The sequence below is a fragment of the Tachysurus fulvidraco genome, chromosome 13 (assembly GCF_022655615.1).
Source record: "Tachysurus fulvidraco isolate hzauxx_2018 chromosome 13, HZAU_PFXX_2.0, whole genome shotgun sequence".
In the NCBI taxonomy this organism is placed as follows: Eukaryota; Metazoa; Chordata; class Actinopteri; order Siluriformes; family Bagridae; genus Tachysurus; species Tachysurus fulvidraco.
Window position 1 is genome coordinate 25,134,392 of NC_062530.1, and position 13,708 is coordinate 25,148,099.

Here is a 13,708-nt window from a genome sequence, read left to right on the forward strand (position 1 = left end):
TGTTGTGCACAGACAATTGACACACCTTTTTTTTCAAGACAAGTTGCACTGTCAGTATATTTGTGTTGCATTGATGTCACCTGAATGTAAAATAAGTTATAGGACCATAAACACAAATGAAAACATAAAACGGAAATTGAATCACTCAAATATTTATTGAAAACACACACAAATAGATAAAAGCTAAGCATATTTCCTCTGGAAAACAGTTTGTTCAAGTCTTTGGAGTCCTTGAACTCAGGAATAAACATGAGAACTAATACAGAACAAAAACTATTTACATTTTTCCAAAAAAAGTCCAGGCGTTTTTGGCCTCTTTGGATTTTGGATATTTACAGGTGCCAAGCCTCAAAACAGTTCCTATCAGGAATCACACAGAGGGCCACATCACAGGCTTTGCATTTCCAGGGGGTGGCCTGTTTGACCTGCCTTGTCTGTTTGCAATTCACACATTGCCTTCTACCATAGGAGGCCTTCTTGCTGGTATCAGTTTGGTCAGATGTTGGCACAGGTACATGGTCACTTTGTTGCTGGAGGGGGGGGGGCAGCAAGGTAACACCACAGAGTTGGGCTGTCAGCTCCTCCAGAAAATCCCTGTGGGTCATGGGCTGTTGCTGCTTCTTTGCACAAACTTCCTTGTGAAGTAAATAGCTGTTGGTCGCAGCAATGTCCAAAAAATGGTAAAACAATGTCCTGTACCATCTCATCGTTTTATGGTGAACGGAGTAGTATTGGATGAGTTGATCAGAAAGATCAACACCTCCCATATGCTTGTTGTACTCAGTGACAGGGGTTGGGCATGAAATGGATTTGGTGTCCCAGCCTCCATCCTGAGTTCTTACCCTTCTCTGAACTGTGTTGCCAGAGAAGGCCGGGTGAATTGTGGAGCAGACAGAGACTTCCCGAGTGTCCATCCACTTTACAAAAGCAGAGGGTCGTCACGGATGCACCTGATGGTGCCTCTAGGATCCTTTTTGGTCATAGCATTTGTGGTTGTGCGGGAGCATCCTCGTCTGTTGTCCCTGTAGGTGCCACATGCTTCAAAGTTCATGCTGTAGAGATCCATGAATAGCTTTGGACTTGTGTAGAAGTTGTCTACATACACATCGTAGCCACTCCCTAGGGATGATTTGTTCATGAGGGACATAACGGAGTCGTATGCCAGTCCTACACCAGAAGCAAACACAGACTTCCCCGTGTATACAGCAAAGTCTAAAGTGTACCCAATGCTGCTGTCTGCCAGCACAAAAAGTTTGAAGCCCCACTTAGTTGGCTTCGCCTTCATATATTGCTTCATGCCAGTGTGAGCCTTTGTTGCCACCATCCTCTCATCCACTGAAAGGTTCTGCCGTGGGTGATAAAATGTTCTGCACGCATGTTTGATGTCATCTAAAGGGGGCTTCAGACGAAACAGCCGGTCATAAGCTGGTGTCCCTCTCTTCAGGTCGTTGTGGACATCTTCATCAGGGTCGCTCATGTGGATGTTCCAGGAAATTACCTGATACCTGTCACGTGCCATCACTGAGTGGGGAAACTGTTGGCTGAAAATTGTATTTGTCCTCCAGTAGTCCCGGATATTTGTCAGTCTCACCAGTGCAAAAAAGTCAGTCCTAAATATTTGAAAAATTCTTCAACAGTGAAGTTTTTCCAGGAATATTTTTTGCCACTGGCAATGTTTTTTGCAGTGTTTGTGTTTGTGTTATTACACAAAGTGGTTGCTGCACTGTCACTGACAAAAAGTTTGAAAAGGTCCAATGGTGTGTATGTGGATGTGGGGCTGAGCTGATGTCCTGGCTTTCTTGTGGGGACGAACCTTTTGGGCACTGGTGGGATGTCTGGCTTACTCTCACTGTTCCGTGATGGAGTTGGGGCTGCTGGCTGTGGTGATCTAGATCTCGACCTAGTGGATTCAGGACTCTGTCGACCCCTCAAGCTGCCGGATCTGGATCTTGACGGTGCTTTCCCTCGTGACCGTGACTGCAGCCGTCCTACTCCTGGCAGCTGCTGGAGTGCTGTAGCAGAAGTGGAAGGCTGGGGTGCTGCAGCAGAAGTGGAAGGCTGGGGTGCTGCAGCAGAAGTGGAAGGGCCCTCCACAGCGGAAGAATCGGAGCTTTCCTGTCTGGCTTGAGTGGGTGGGCTGGTGTCTTCATTATCATGACTGTAAAACAAATAAATAAAGCAAAATATTGTATCATACATATCAGATCAATGAGTGTTTTTGTATTTTATTTCAAACATAAGATAATCGCTGAGATTGCTACTGTACCCCCAACCCACTACAGCTAAAAGGTGAGCAGTGTTGAAAGCCCTACCCCCACTACAACATCCATGAGACATTCTGTCCACAGCTAAAAGGTGTGACCTACCCCCGACTACAACATCCTTTTGCTCATCTCTAGGTAAACTCACTAAACCTCAGACAAAAAATGGCTGAGACAAAGTGTAATCCACAACTCTTACTACTCTGTAACAAACATAGAAAAACGAAATACTACTTTTACAGAACTTATTTTTACATATTTAGAAAACGGCAATATAATTATTATTATTATATTTAGAAAACGCTACTGTGCGCATTTCTATTATCATATTACTTTTTTTTTATTTATACTTTTACAGTAAATAAATAACAATCACTTACTCTTCAGCGGGGTCTAGACCATCCTGGTAATCGAGTTCCTCATCAGTCAAAAAGCTCTCTTCTCCTGAATATTCATCATCCTGCATGGCTTCAAAAAAGGCCAGCGCTTGATTTGTGTCCATATATCTCCGACGATCCATTGTTCTCCGTGTATCCTCAAACTTTCTCCTCAAATATTCTCCTCAAACTTTCTCCACAAAACTACTCAAAACTGCCGCGCGTCTCTCTCTCTCCCCTCAACACTATTTGCCGTGCGTCTCTCTCTCCACAATAACAGAGCTGGGGTTCATGCGTAATGACGCACACCAACGTGGCTGACGGATCAGCCGGTCATTGGTCAAAGCCTCACGCAAAGCGTCATGAGATATCCAAAACCGCAGCTAGCATCGAGCTAGCGGCAAAAATGACGGAACATTTATAAATTATGGACATCAAGTGGATAAATCTTGGATGTAAGTGTTTTGATTTATTGCTGAACAATTCCGAAAAGATGCACATGTTCCAGGCTGGATAGAAAACCTTTTGTAAAGGCTACAAAGACACCAAAGATGCCAAAGATGCCCCTGTGATGGCTAGCTCGTGAGGCTTAAGCAGGTGGATCTGGTGTTGTACCAAGCTGGTCCACCCAGGCCTCTGACGGAACAACGAGGGATATCGGCTCAGAAGGAGGTACAGCTCAGCCTGTTTGTCCTCTCCCAGATGGCGGAGATCAACTTCTGCCAGCTCTCTCTCCTTCGGCTCTGGATGTTCCTCCTCCAGATCATCCTCCACCTCACGAATTAATAATACAGTCTCTGGTTTGCTGGGTGCCTCCTTCCACTCCTTAACTAGGTTGATGTGGTAGGTGTCTGCACCGTCTTACCCTTGTCTGGATGATGAACTTCATATGTTACCGGTCCCATTCTACAGACAACACTGTATGGGCCTTGCCACTTTATTAACAGTTTGTTTGCCGACGTGGGCAGCAGTAACAGTACCTTCTGTCCCAGTTGCAGTTCTCGGGATCTGGCATGCTGGTCGTACCAGGTCTTTTGTGCTTTTGCGCCTGTCTGAGGTTCTCTTGGGCCTTCTCCCGGTAGCTTTCCAGGCGGTCCCTCATTTCAAGGACGTACTGGACTATGCCCTTCTCAGACTTCGTCTCATTTCCAGACGTAGCGGCCTCCCACCCTTTTCGTAGGAGATCCAGAGGTCCTTGCACCCGCCAGCCATACAGGAGCTCGAATGGAGAAAAGCCCGTCGAGGCTTGAGGCACCTCCTGGTAGGCAAACAGCAAGAATGGTAGCCATTTGTCCCAGTCCTTTCCAGTGTCCGACACGAACTTATGAAGCATGTTCTTCAGCGTTTGGTTAAAGCGCTCCACTAGTCCATCAGTCTGTGGATGGTATGGGTTTGTCTTTAAGGCAGTGATGCCTAACTGCTGGTGCAGCAACTTCATCAGCCTCAATGTGAAATTAGTCCCTTGATCTGTGAGGATCTCCTCGGGTATCCCAACCCGGGAGAACAACTGGACGAGGGCATTGATGATCTTTGGGGTTGTGATGGAACGAAGAGGGAAGGCCTCCGGATATCTTGTCGCATAGTCACTGATGATCAGGATGTACTGATGCCCCGCACTGCTCATTTCCAGTGGCCCCACAATGTCCATGGCGATGCGCTGAAAGGGAACAGATATGACGGGCAAAGGGTGTAAGGGTGCCCTAGCCCGTTGGCGCACAGCATTGGTCATTTGGCATGTATGGCATGTGGTGCAGTATGTTTGTACATCAGTATACATGGAAGGCCAAATAAATCGTGAGCTAATGTGTGCATAGGTTTTCTGGAGTGCCATATGCCCTGCCCATGGAACACTATGACCTAGGTGTAACACAAGGGGACGACAACATGTAGGGACAACCAGACGGGTAGATTCATGATTTTGCATGTACAATATATCATTGACAACAACATACTTTTCCCCACGTCCCATGTCGATCTGTGAGTCTCGAGCTGGTGTAGGAAGCTCCATACGTGGACTTTCGTCCTCACTCGGCTCCTCAGCCGGCCGGGACAGCTTGTAGAATCGATTCTCGCAGATTCTGTATCTCCTTTACATACCATTCCTCCCTCTGCTCTTGTGCGTTCAGGAAGTCACGTATCACCGAATACATCTCACCTTTAGATGACTCGGGTCGTTGGGGTGATGCCACCTTGGGACACACTGGCGGAAGCTCTCTCTCCTCCTACGTAGACTCAGCCGTGTCCCAGGCCACATCAGATGTAGCCATAGCCTTGCTCTATGAGCGAAGCCCCACTCTAGGTCTTCTACCTCTGGTTGCAGACTTGCGAGGAGCCATCCCACTTCTGACACCAAATGTCAGACAACAGATCTTCTCAGACCCGCTGTCAGGCGTTACTGGGTTTCCCCAAAAAGAAAAAAGAAAAAAATTATGGCAATACTCACAAAGATGTAAGTGTAAAAGTGCTGTTTATTTTACAGTGCCCAAGAGGTGAATACCAACCCAACTGTGAAAAACAAAACGGAAAAAAAGAAATATACAAGACCTTTACTTCAAGACAATAAACCAAAATTGCTCACGGCACCACAATTGCACGCTCGCTAGCCAGGTAAACTGACCCAGATCATTCTCTGGGGCACCTTCTTATAGGCCAAGCCCCGCCCCTTTTTGGGTATGACCAACATTATCACCAGATGTAAGTAAACAGGTAAGTATGTACATTTACACCACACAACACCATTACATATATAAACATATAATAAACGAAATATTTTGAGAAACCAAAAGATGATCAAAATAACAAATAATAAAGATAAACAAAAATAATAAACACAGAGTAATAATATTTAATTTAATTCTTCCCCCGTAACAGACAGGACAATGGACGAGCCGGCTTCCAGCTGCTTCACGCCGATACGCCCACTCACAGCGGACCCGGCGCTATTTATCCAGGTCGCTGGTGGCGCTCGGGTTCGACCAGCCGATGATGGAGAAGCAACGCGGAAGACCGGCAACACAGATGCCGACAAACACTCGTAACAGGTAAGTATAGACACACCACAGGACAAAACATTAAACGCAAGACAAAGCTAATATGTGTGTGTGTGTGTGTGTGTGTGTGTGTGTGTGTGTGTGTGTGTGTGTGTGTGTGTGTGTGTGTCAACGGGCATAGGGACAGGTCACTCTGTCACAGCAGGATAGCAGAAAACATGGTTTATTAAATAAAACAAACAAAACTAAAAACAATACTAAGTCACAACAAAGCCCAAACACAGACAAAACAAAGACAAGAATTCCGTACTGCCAAAGGCAACGTGGTGCAAATAAATATGGAAGACAATTAGACATACTGTATAAGGGACACGGGCAGACATGTGAACACAGAAGAAAGAGATCAAAAACAGAGCCTAGCAGGTCTTAGATACTCAAAATATTTGTGGTCAGTGAATATCACAAAAAGTTTTGTTTATTTGTTTCATTGAAGTCAAGAGTCAAGAAGCTTTTATTGCCAATTCAACCATATATAGCTGTTGCAGTACACAGTGAAATGAGACAACTTTTATCCAGGACCACGATGCTACATAAAACAAAAACAGAGCTAAAGACAGAGCTAAGCTATTCTATTGTTCTATTCTACTATTCTATTGAAGCTATTCTTACTTTCTATTGTGATGTAAGTGTGCTTTACAACTGCTTCAGTCTTGCCAGGGTTGAGGAATGTAATATTCATTCATTCATTCATTCATTCATTCATTCATTTTCTACTGCTTTTCCGAACTCTCGGGTCATGGGGAGCCTGTACCTATCTGGAATGTAATATTAAACCTGATAATTCAAATCGGGGAAAAAAAAATAAAGTATGGGTGGAAACTTTCTCTCTTCTCTCCAAGAAAAAATCAACATCACGTAACATTGACACACCTCTAAGAGCCAACCCATTACATGCACTGTCTATAAAAAAAGGAGTGCACACTCTTGTGCTCTTCAGTTTGCCGACCAAACATGTACATACTTAATATACTTCATATTTGTTTACTGCTCTGTATAACAACAGGCTTTGCATGTAAATTGCTATCTAAGTTTGAAGTGAGAAGCATGTTTAAGGAAGGAGATATTATGATAGGTGGCATTTTCCCAGTCTCTTCAAAAGAAGAGAGTATACTTTATTCATTTGACAACAAACCACAATGGGCAAAATGTAACGGGTAAGTATAAATAATATTAAACTGAAGTACAACTAAAAATTAATTTTTATAAGCCTTTTTTACAGTTGTATTGTTTATTAACTTTGTTGATTTCCACAGATTTGGCTTACGAGCTTTTCGCTGGACAAGGACCATGATGTTTGCAATAGATGAAATAAATCAGGATAACCGTTTGCTTCCCAACATTTCCCTGGGATATATAATTCTGGATTCTTGTTCCTCTCCTACTAATGTTCTGAGAGCTGCGCTTACTTTCATGAGCACATCAGAGCAAAACGGCTCTCAATGTCATCCACCTCCCATATTAGCTGTTATAGCTGAATCATCCACTACCCAGTCTTTGGTAGTGGCCGGTGCAGTTGGACCATTTAAAATGCCACTGGTAATATAAAATATTTTTTATGCAAATACGTTTAGTGAAAAGATGTAGCATTATACAATATATTGATGAATTACAGAATTTAATAATTAAATAACTCGCTTTCTCCCTGAATAGGTGAGTTATTTTGCAACATGTGAATGTCTAAGTGACAAAACAAAATATCCTACATTTTTCCGAACAATACCAAGTGATTACTACCAAGCAAAGGCTTTGGCTTTCCTTGTTAGACAATATGGATGGACATGGATTGGAGTTATAATGTCTGACAGTGATTATGGGCTAAGTGGGATATCAGCATTCAGAAAGGAAGTGGAGGCTCATGGAGTTTGTATTGCATTCGTTCGCACAGTTTTACGGACATATTCCCAAAGTAAAATCTCTGAAATTGCTGAACTGATAAAGCAATCAACTGTTAAAATGATTCTAGCATTTGCATCAGAGAGAGATATTGATCCTTTAATGAAAGAAGTGGTAAAACAGAACATTACAGGAATACAGTGGATTGGAAGTGAAGCCTGGGTAACAGCAGCCAGTCTTTCCACACCAGAAATGTTCAAATCGTTTGGAGGAACATTAGGACTTGTGGTCCGAAAGATGGATATACCTAAACTGGGACCAATTCTCAAAGATATCAGCCCGTATAAAGATTCAGAATCAAGTTTTGTCAGTGATTTCTGGGAAGCATTGGTGGGCTGTAGACCTCAATTTAAAAGCAATTATTCAAGTAATGCCACTAAAATGTGCTCAGGAAAAGAAGAAGTTGATTATACAAACAAATTTTTTGATGTATCACAACTTAGAATAGCATATAATGTCTATCAAGGAGTTTATGCTATTGCCCATGCCCTACACCAAGGGATGTTTTGTGAAGAGCCTGAAAGCAATTTCTCAAGACTGTGTCTTAATGCTTCACAGCTTACCCCAAATCTAGTGAGTTTAAACTGCATTGATGCATTTATAAGGCTCATAATTGATAACAATTCATTCATTATCTTTTATATCTTGTTTATAAGGTAACTGAGCAATTGAAAAAAGTACATTTTGTGGATGCATTTGGAGAGCTAGTGTTCTTTGACAATAGCGGAGATCCACCTGCCTCCTATGAAGTCATAAACTGGCAGCTGACAGATGGTCAAGTGCAGCATATTCCAGTTGGACATTTCAGCACATCTGCAAATGGACAATATGAACTTCTGATTAATGAAGACAAGATAGTCTGGAGAACAGGAAATTTGGTAGTATTATTATTATTACAACTATTTATTATTATTATTATTATTATTATTATTATTATTAGTAGTAGTAGTAGTAGTAGTAGTATAATAGTAGAAGTACTTTAATTTCATTAGTCATCTAATATTTTCTCTCTCCCAGACCCCAAAAGCTGTTTGCTCAGAAATCTGTCCACAAGGCACAAGAAAAGCACATATTAAAGGTTTACCTCTGTGCTGCTTTGACTGTATCCCATGTGCTGATGGCTCTATATCAAATACAACAGGTGAAGTTGCCTGCTAACTACTAATGCTGAAATAATTACACTAATAGTCCTCATCTCTCACCATGTCATTTATTTCTATTTTAGGAGCAACAGATTGTATCACCTGTCCTGAGGAGTACTGGTCTAATGAAAGAAAAGACAGCTGCATCATGAAAATAATAGAGTTTCTTTCATACACTGAAACAATGGGAATTATTCTTATGGCCCTGTCATTAGTGGGCACTTGTTTAACATTTTCTACTATGGTGGTGTTTATACATTTTAGAGACACACCAATAGTTAAAGCAAATAATTCTGAGCTGAGCTTACTTTTACTTCTTTCCCTTATATTTTGCTTCCTCTGTCCACTGACATTCATTGGTGAGCTAACAGTCTGGTCCTGCATGTTGCGTCACACAGCATTTGGCATTGCCTTTGCACTCTGCATTTCCTGTATGCTGGGGAAAACTATAGTTGTGGTAACTGCCTTCAAAGCAACATTACCTGGGAACAATGTGGCAGCAAAGTTTGGACCACCTCAGCAAAGGGCCATTGTATGTTCATGCACTGCAGTTCAAATAATTATTTGTATCCTGTGGCTAAATGTTGCGCCACCATTCCCAGATAGAGTTATTGAGCAGCGCAGTAAAAAAATAATTCTAGAATGTAACACAGGATCAGATGTTGCATTTTATAGTGTTCTAGGATACATTGGCCTTCTTGCTATAGTTTGCTTGGTTCTGGCCTTTTTAGCCAGAAAGCTACCTGATAATTTTAATGAAGCCAAATTCATCACATTCAGTTTGCTTATATTCTGTGCAGTTTGGATCACCTTTATTCCAGCTTACGTCAGCTCTCCTGGAAAGTATACAGTAGCTGTAGAAATATTTGCAATTTTGTCTTCAGCTTTTGGCCTGCTGATATGCATTTTTGTACCAAAATGTTACATCATTTTAATCAAACCAGAGAGAAATACAAGAAAACATGTAATGGGGAAAAATACAAAGGTTAATTAATTGTAAGCTTTTCAGTTTTAATATAGATACATTTTAAATGCTATAAATATTTTAAAATTTCTGTATATGCATCATCTTAATACAGTGAGAAGTTCTACAATTGTAGAGGCTACAAATCCCAATCATATATTATATATAAACAATAAAGTGGTGAAATTAACTTATTTTTTTGTTTTACTTTTTTGTCCATTGCATGTCCTCATCCAATTTGACAGTTTCATGCATATTCTTAAAACTTCTGTGCAAATGACCATCAACTGTTGGTTTAAAAAAAAGATAAAGACAACTTATGTTGGCTTTGTAGAAGCCAACATTCTGATTTCTGTTATAAGCTTATTATTATTATTATTATTATTATTATTATTATTATTATTATTATTATTATTATTATTATTATTATTATGTTGGCTTTGTGAGGTCACGTGAAAATTAAAAATTTGCACAACATGGACATGTGACATATCAAAACACTCAGCACAATGAGGGGAACTGCCCCACGGGTATTCTGATCACGTGACATCACGTGTAGCCCCACCCCCAAAACAAGCAAAATAAAAAAATTGCACAACATGGATATGTGACATATCAAAACACTCAACACAATGAGGGGAACTACTTCACGGGTATTCGGATCACGTCACGTGCTCATGTCCGCTCACCTCCAAAAGTATTGGCACCCTAGCGGTCCAGTAGCTTTCACAATCTGTCGGCCCACTCGCCTCCAAAATGCACCAGCCTTTGCGAATACTTGCACCGTCAAAGCCAACATCAAAGTTTGTTGCGACGAACTTTACAAATCTAGTTATTATTATTATTCTTAGACAAATTTTTTTTTAAAACAATGCGGCCTAGGGCTTTCGAGCCACATGCACCAAATTCGGATATGTCGTAGACCCTGGTCTGAAGTTTGTTGCTTCTATTTTTCTAAGTGATCAGAATTCCGGCATTCCCGGTACGGAAGCTCAAAGTGGCCTTTTTTCCCATAGACTTCCATTATAAACTTTTGAGGTTTATAACTTGGCAAGTTTTCGAGCGATTTACACCGAACTCGGGCAGGTTCTTTAGGACCTTACTCCAGACCAAACTCTTATTCCGGAGTTCCGACAGAATTTTCGGTTTTCCCGTAGTTGATGATCGAACATCACATAGACTTGAATAGGGAATTCCGAAAAGTCCTCTAAGCTCTCACACACAATACATCCAACATTAAGAATTGCATGTACTGTTCTATGCAGTATAATAAGTAGAATCCCATAATGACTGCAGAATTGACATGAAATGTCCAAACCCTCAGTAACCACTTTTTGCCAAAAGTATTGGCACCCCACCGGGTATTCTGGTGACGTCACTCGACACCACGTGACGTCACGTGTAGCCCCGCCCCCAATACAAGCGAAATCAAAAACTTGCACAACAGGCACATGTGACATATCAAAACATTCAGCACAATGAGGGGAACTGCCCCATGGGTATTCTGGTCACGTCACGTTACGTCACGTGTAGCCAGGCCCCCAAAACAAGCGAAATAGAAAATTTGCACAACATGGACATGTGACATATCAAAACACTCAGCACAGTGAGGGGAACTGCCCCACGTGTATTCTGGTCACGTCACATGACGTCAGGTGAAAATTAAAAATTTGCACAACATGGGCATGTGACATATTAAAACACTCAGCACAATGAGGGAAACTGCCCCACGAGTATTCTGGTCACGTCACATGACGTCACGTGAAAATTAAAAATTTGCACAACATGGACATGTGGCATATCAAAACACTCAGCACAATGAGGGGAACTGTCCCACGGGTATTTGGTTACGTCACATGACGTCACGTGAAAATTAAAAATTTTCACAACATGGACATGTGACATATCAAAACACTCAGCACAATGAGGGGAACTGCCCCACGGGTATTATGGTCACATCACATGACGTCAGGTGAGGTCACGTGAAAAAAAAATATTTTGCACAACATGGACATGTGACATATCAAAACACTCAGCACAATGAAGGGAACTGCCCCATGGGTATTCTGGTCACGTCAAGTGACGTCACATGAAAATAAAAAATTTGCACAAAATGGACGTGTGAAATATCAAAACACTCAGCACAATGAGGGGAAGTACCTCACAGGTATTCGGATCATGTCACGTGTTCATGTCCGCTCACCTCCAAAAGTATTGGCACCCTAGCGGTCCAGTAGCTTTCAAAATCTTTCTGTCCACTCGCCTCCAAAATGCACCAGCCTTTGCAAATACTTGAACCGTCAAAGCCAACATCAAAGTTTGTAGCGGTGAACTTTACAAATCTAGTTGCAATTAAAATTTGAGCAAATTTGTTCATTTTTACTATTTAAAAATCTTTACTTTATATATCTTGTGGAATAAGAGGAAAAAGTGCAGTATTTAGTCTAGGATTGGCAACTGTGAAGTATGTCTTGGATGTGTTATTTTTGCCTCCCATATGAAAAGTGCTCTGCTCTGTATAGAACGGGCATAATAAAAAAAATAAATAGTGCAGTGCTTGACCATCAGATTTGATTGTTCAAATTCAAATCTGTAATATATTTAGAAGTCTATAATTATGCCCTCTGGTGGTCATTTCACTTTTTATGTTGCAGTGCTGAGCAGGAATGTACTACTCATTTCACTGCAGAAACTGCACTTATAAAGCAAGCTTTAGTTCATGTAGTGACTCGTGCTGCGAGGTGGGATGCAAGAACAAGGCAGGAGACAGATGGAAAATTTACAGCTCCTTTATTAAAGGTCACAAGTGAAGGCAGCATTGCAAAGTGGAAAGAAGCTGAAGGTGCAGGACAAGGGAAGGTGACGAGTGAGCAGTCAAGCCAGGAGTGGCACCTTCCTGGCAGATGGAGAGGTATCTGGCTGCAGTTAGTCAGGGGAATCTGGTGAAACAGAGGGACGGAAGGAAAAACCTTCCATTAGTTCACCATTCAATTTCCTCCCTATTACCTTTTCCAAGGCTCAGCCAGGCTTCATCACCTACTCCCAGTGGGTGAGGAGTTAGATGCTGCTCCCGATTAGTTCCTCCATATTTTTTCACCCTTTTCTCTGCCCCACCTTGCAGCCGCCCTCAGCGGTGCTGTCTGTTTTGCTGAATTAAGGTCTGGCTGACTGATTAGCACGTTTTAGTGCCATGGAGACCAGCCAGTAGCCCTTGGTGAGGTCTAAAGAGAAGATGTACCGGGCCCTCCCGAGTCGCTCCAACAGATCATCTACCCAGGGGAGGGGGAAGCTGTCAAACTCGGACACCTTGTTGAGCCTCCGAAAGTCATTTCAGAGCCGGATGGTTACATCCGGCTTGGGACCACTATAATGGGGCTTGACCAGAGGGTAGTGGACTCCTCAATGATTCCCTCCTGCAGCAATTTGGCCACTTCTTCCTCTATAGAATGACGGCGGGCCTCAGGTACCCGATAAGTTCTCAGGTGCACCACCGTCTCAGGAGGGGTTTTGATCTTATGCTGAACTACGTGGTTGCGGCCTGGCACGGGGCAGAAGACATCAGTGAACTGGTCCACTAATTACACAAGATCTTTCGGACCTCTCTGCTCTGTCCAAAAGAAGAAAAGGCTGTCCTTAACCAGGTAAAAAAAAAGCGTGGAGGGGCTGTTGGGGGTCCGTGGTGACCCCTTCAATATGGTGCACCTGAGCCCAACAGTGCTTGAGCCGATCTTCCACTTTTTGTTCTCTCCCCAAACCCCTCTCCCGGTGAACCTGGTGAAACACAGAAGATGAAGGGTTAGTTGGGTCAGGAGACTCTCAAGGAGAAGAGGCATCTGTGCCCTGTTCCTCCTGAGCCATGCAAACAGGGCGTTGTTGTGGGAACCCTGACCAGTCATACCCAGGAGAAGAGGGACTGGGAGATAGGAGATCACACCCACCAGTAATGGCCATTCTCCAGTGGGCCTCCGGATCTGGACCTGTGCGGCGGGAACAAAGCGGGCATAAAAATGGCTTGGCGAGT

At 42.6% G+C, this 13,708-nt stretch overlaps 1 protein-coding gene across 1 annotated transcript; it reads left to right on the forward strand.

The window, feature by feature from the left end:
* The first annotated feature begins 4,605 nt into the window (after positions 1-4,605).
* On the forward strand, positions 4,606-8,385 carry LOC113652553 (extracellular calcium-sensing receptor-like). The gene is made up of 7 exons (XM_047822812.1): positions 4,606-4,694; positions 4,765-4,993; positions 5,287-5,332; positions 5,510-5,647; positions 6,692-6,842; positions 6,942-7,224; positions 7,339-8,385. Exons 1-7 carry the CDS (start codon positions 4,606-4,608, stop codon positions 8,239-8,241), a joined length of 1,839 nt encoding a protein of 612 aa, XP_047678768.1. The 3' UTR covers positions 8,242-8,385.
* Positions 8,386-13,708: the final 5,323 nt, after the last annotated feature.

What these genes read in the sequence shown, in the direction of transcription:
- LOC113652553 (XM_047822812.1), top strand. Translation starts at nt 4,606, where the DNA reads ATGTCGATCTGTGAGTCTCGAGCTGGTGTAGGAAGCTCCATACGTGGA. An exon ending in AGAAGCAACGCGGAAGACCG is followed by an intron (nt 5,648 to 6,691) that starts GCAACACAGATG and finishes GTATAACAACAG; the next exon opens with GCTTTGCATGTAAATTGCTA. An exon ending in GACCATTTAAAATGCCACTG is followed by an intron (nt 7,225 to 7,338) that starts GTAATATAAAAT and finishes CTCCCTGAATAG; the next exon opens with GTGAGTTATTTTGCAACATG.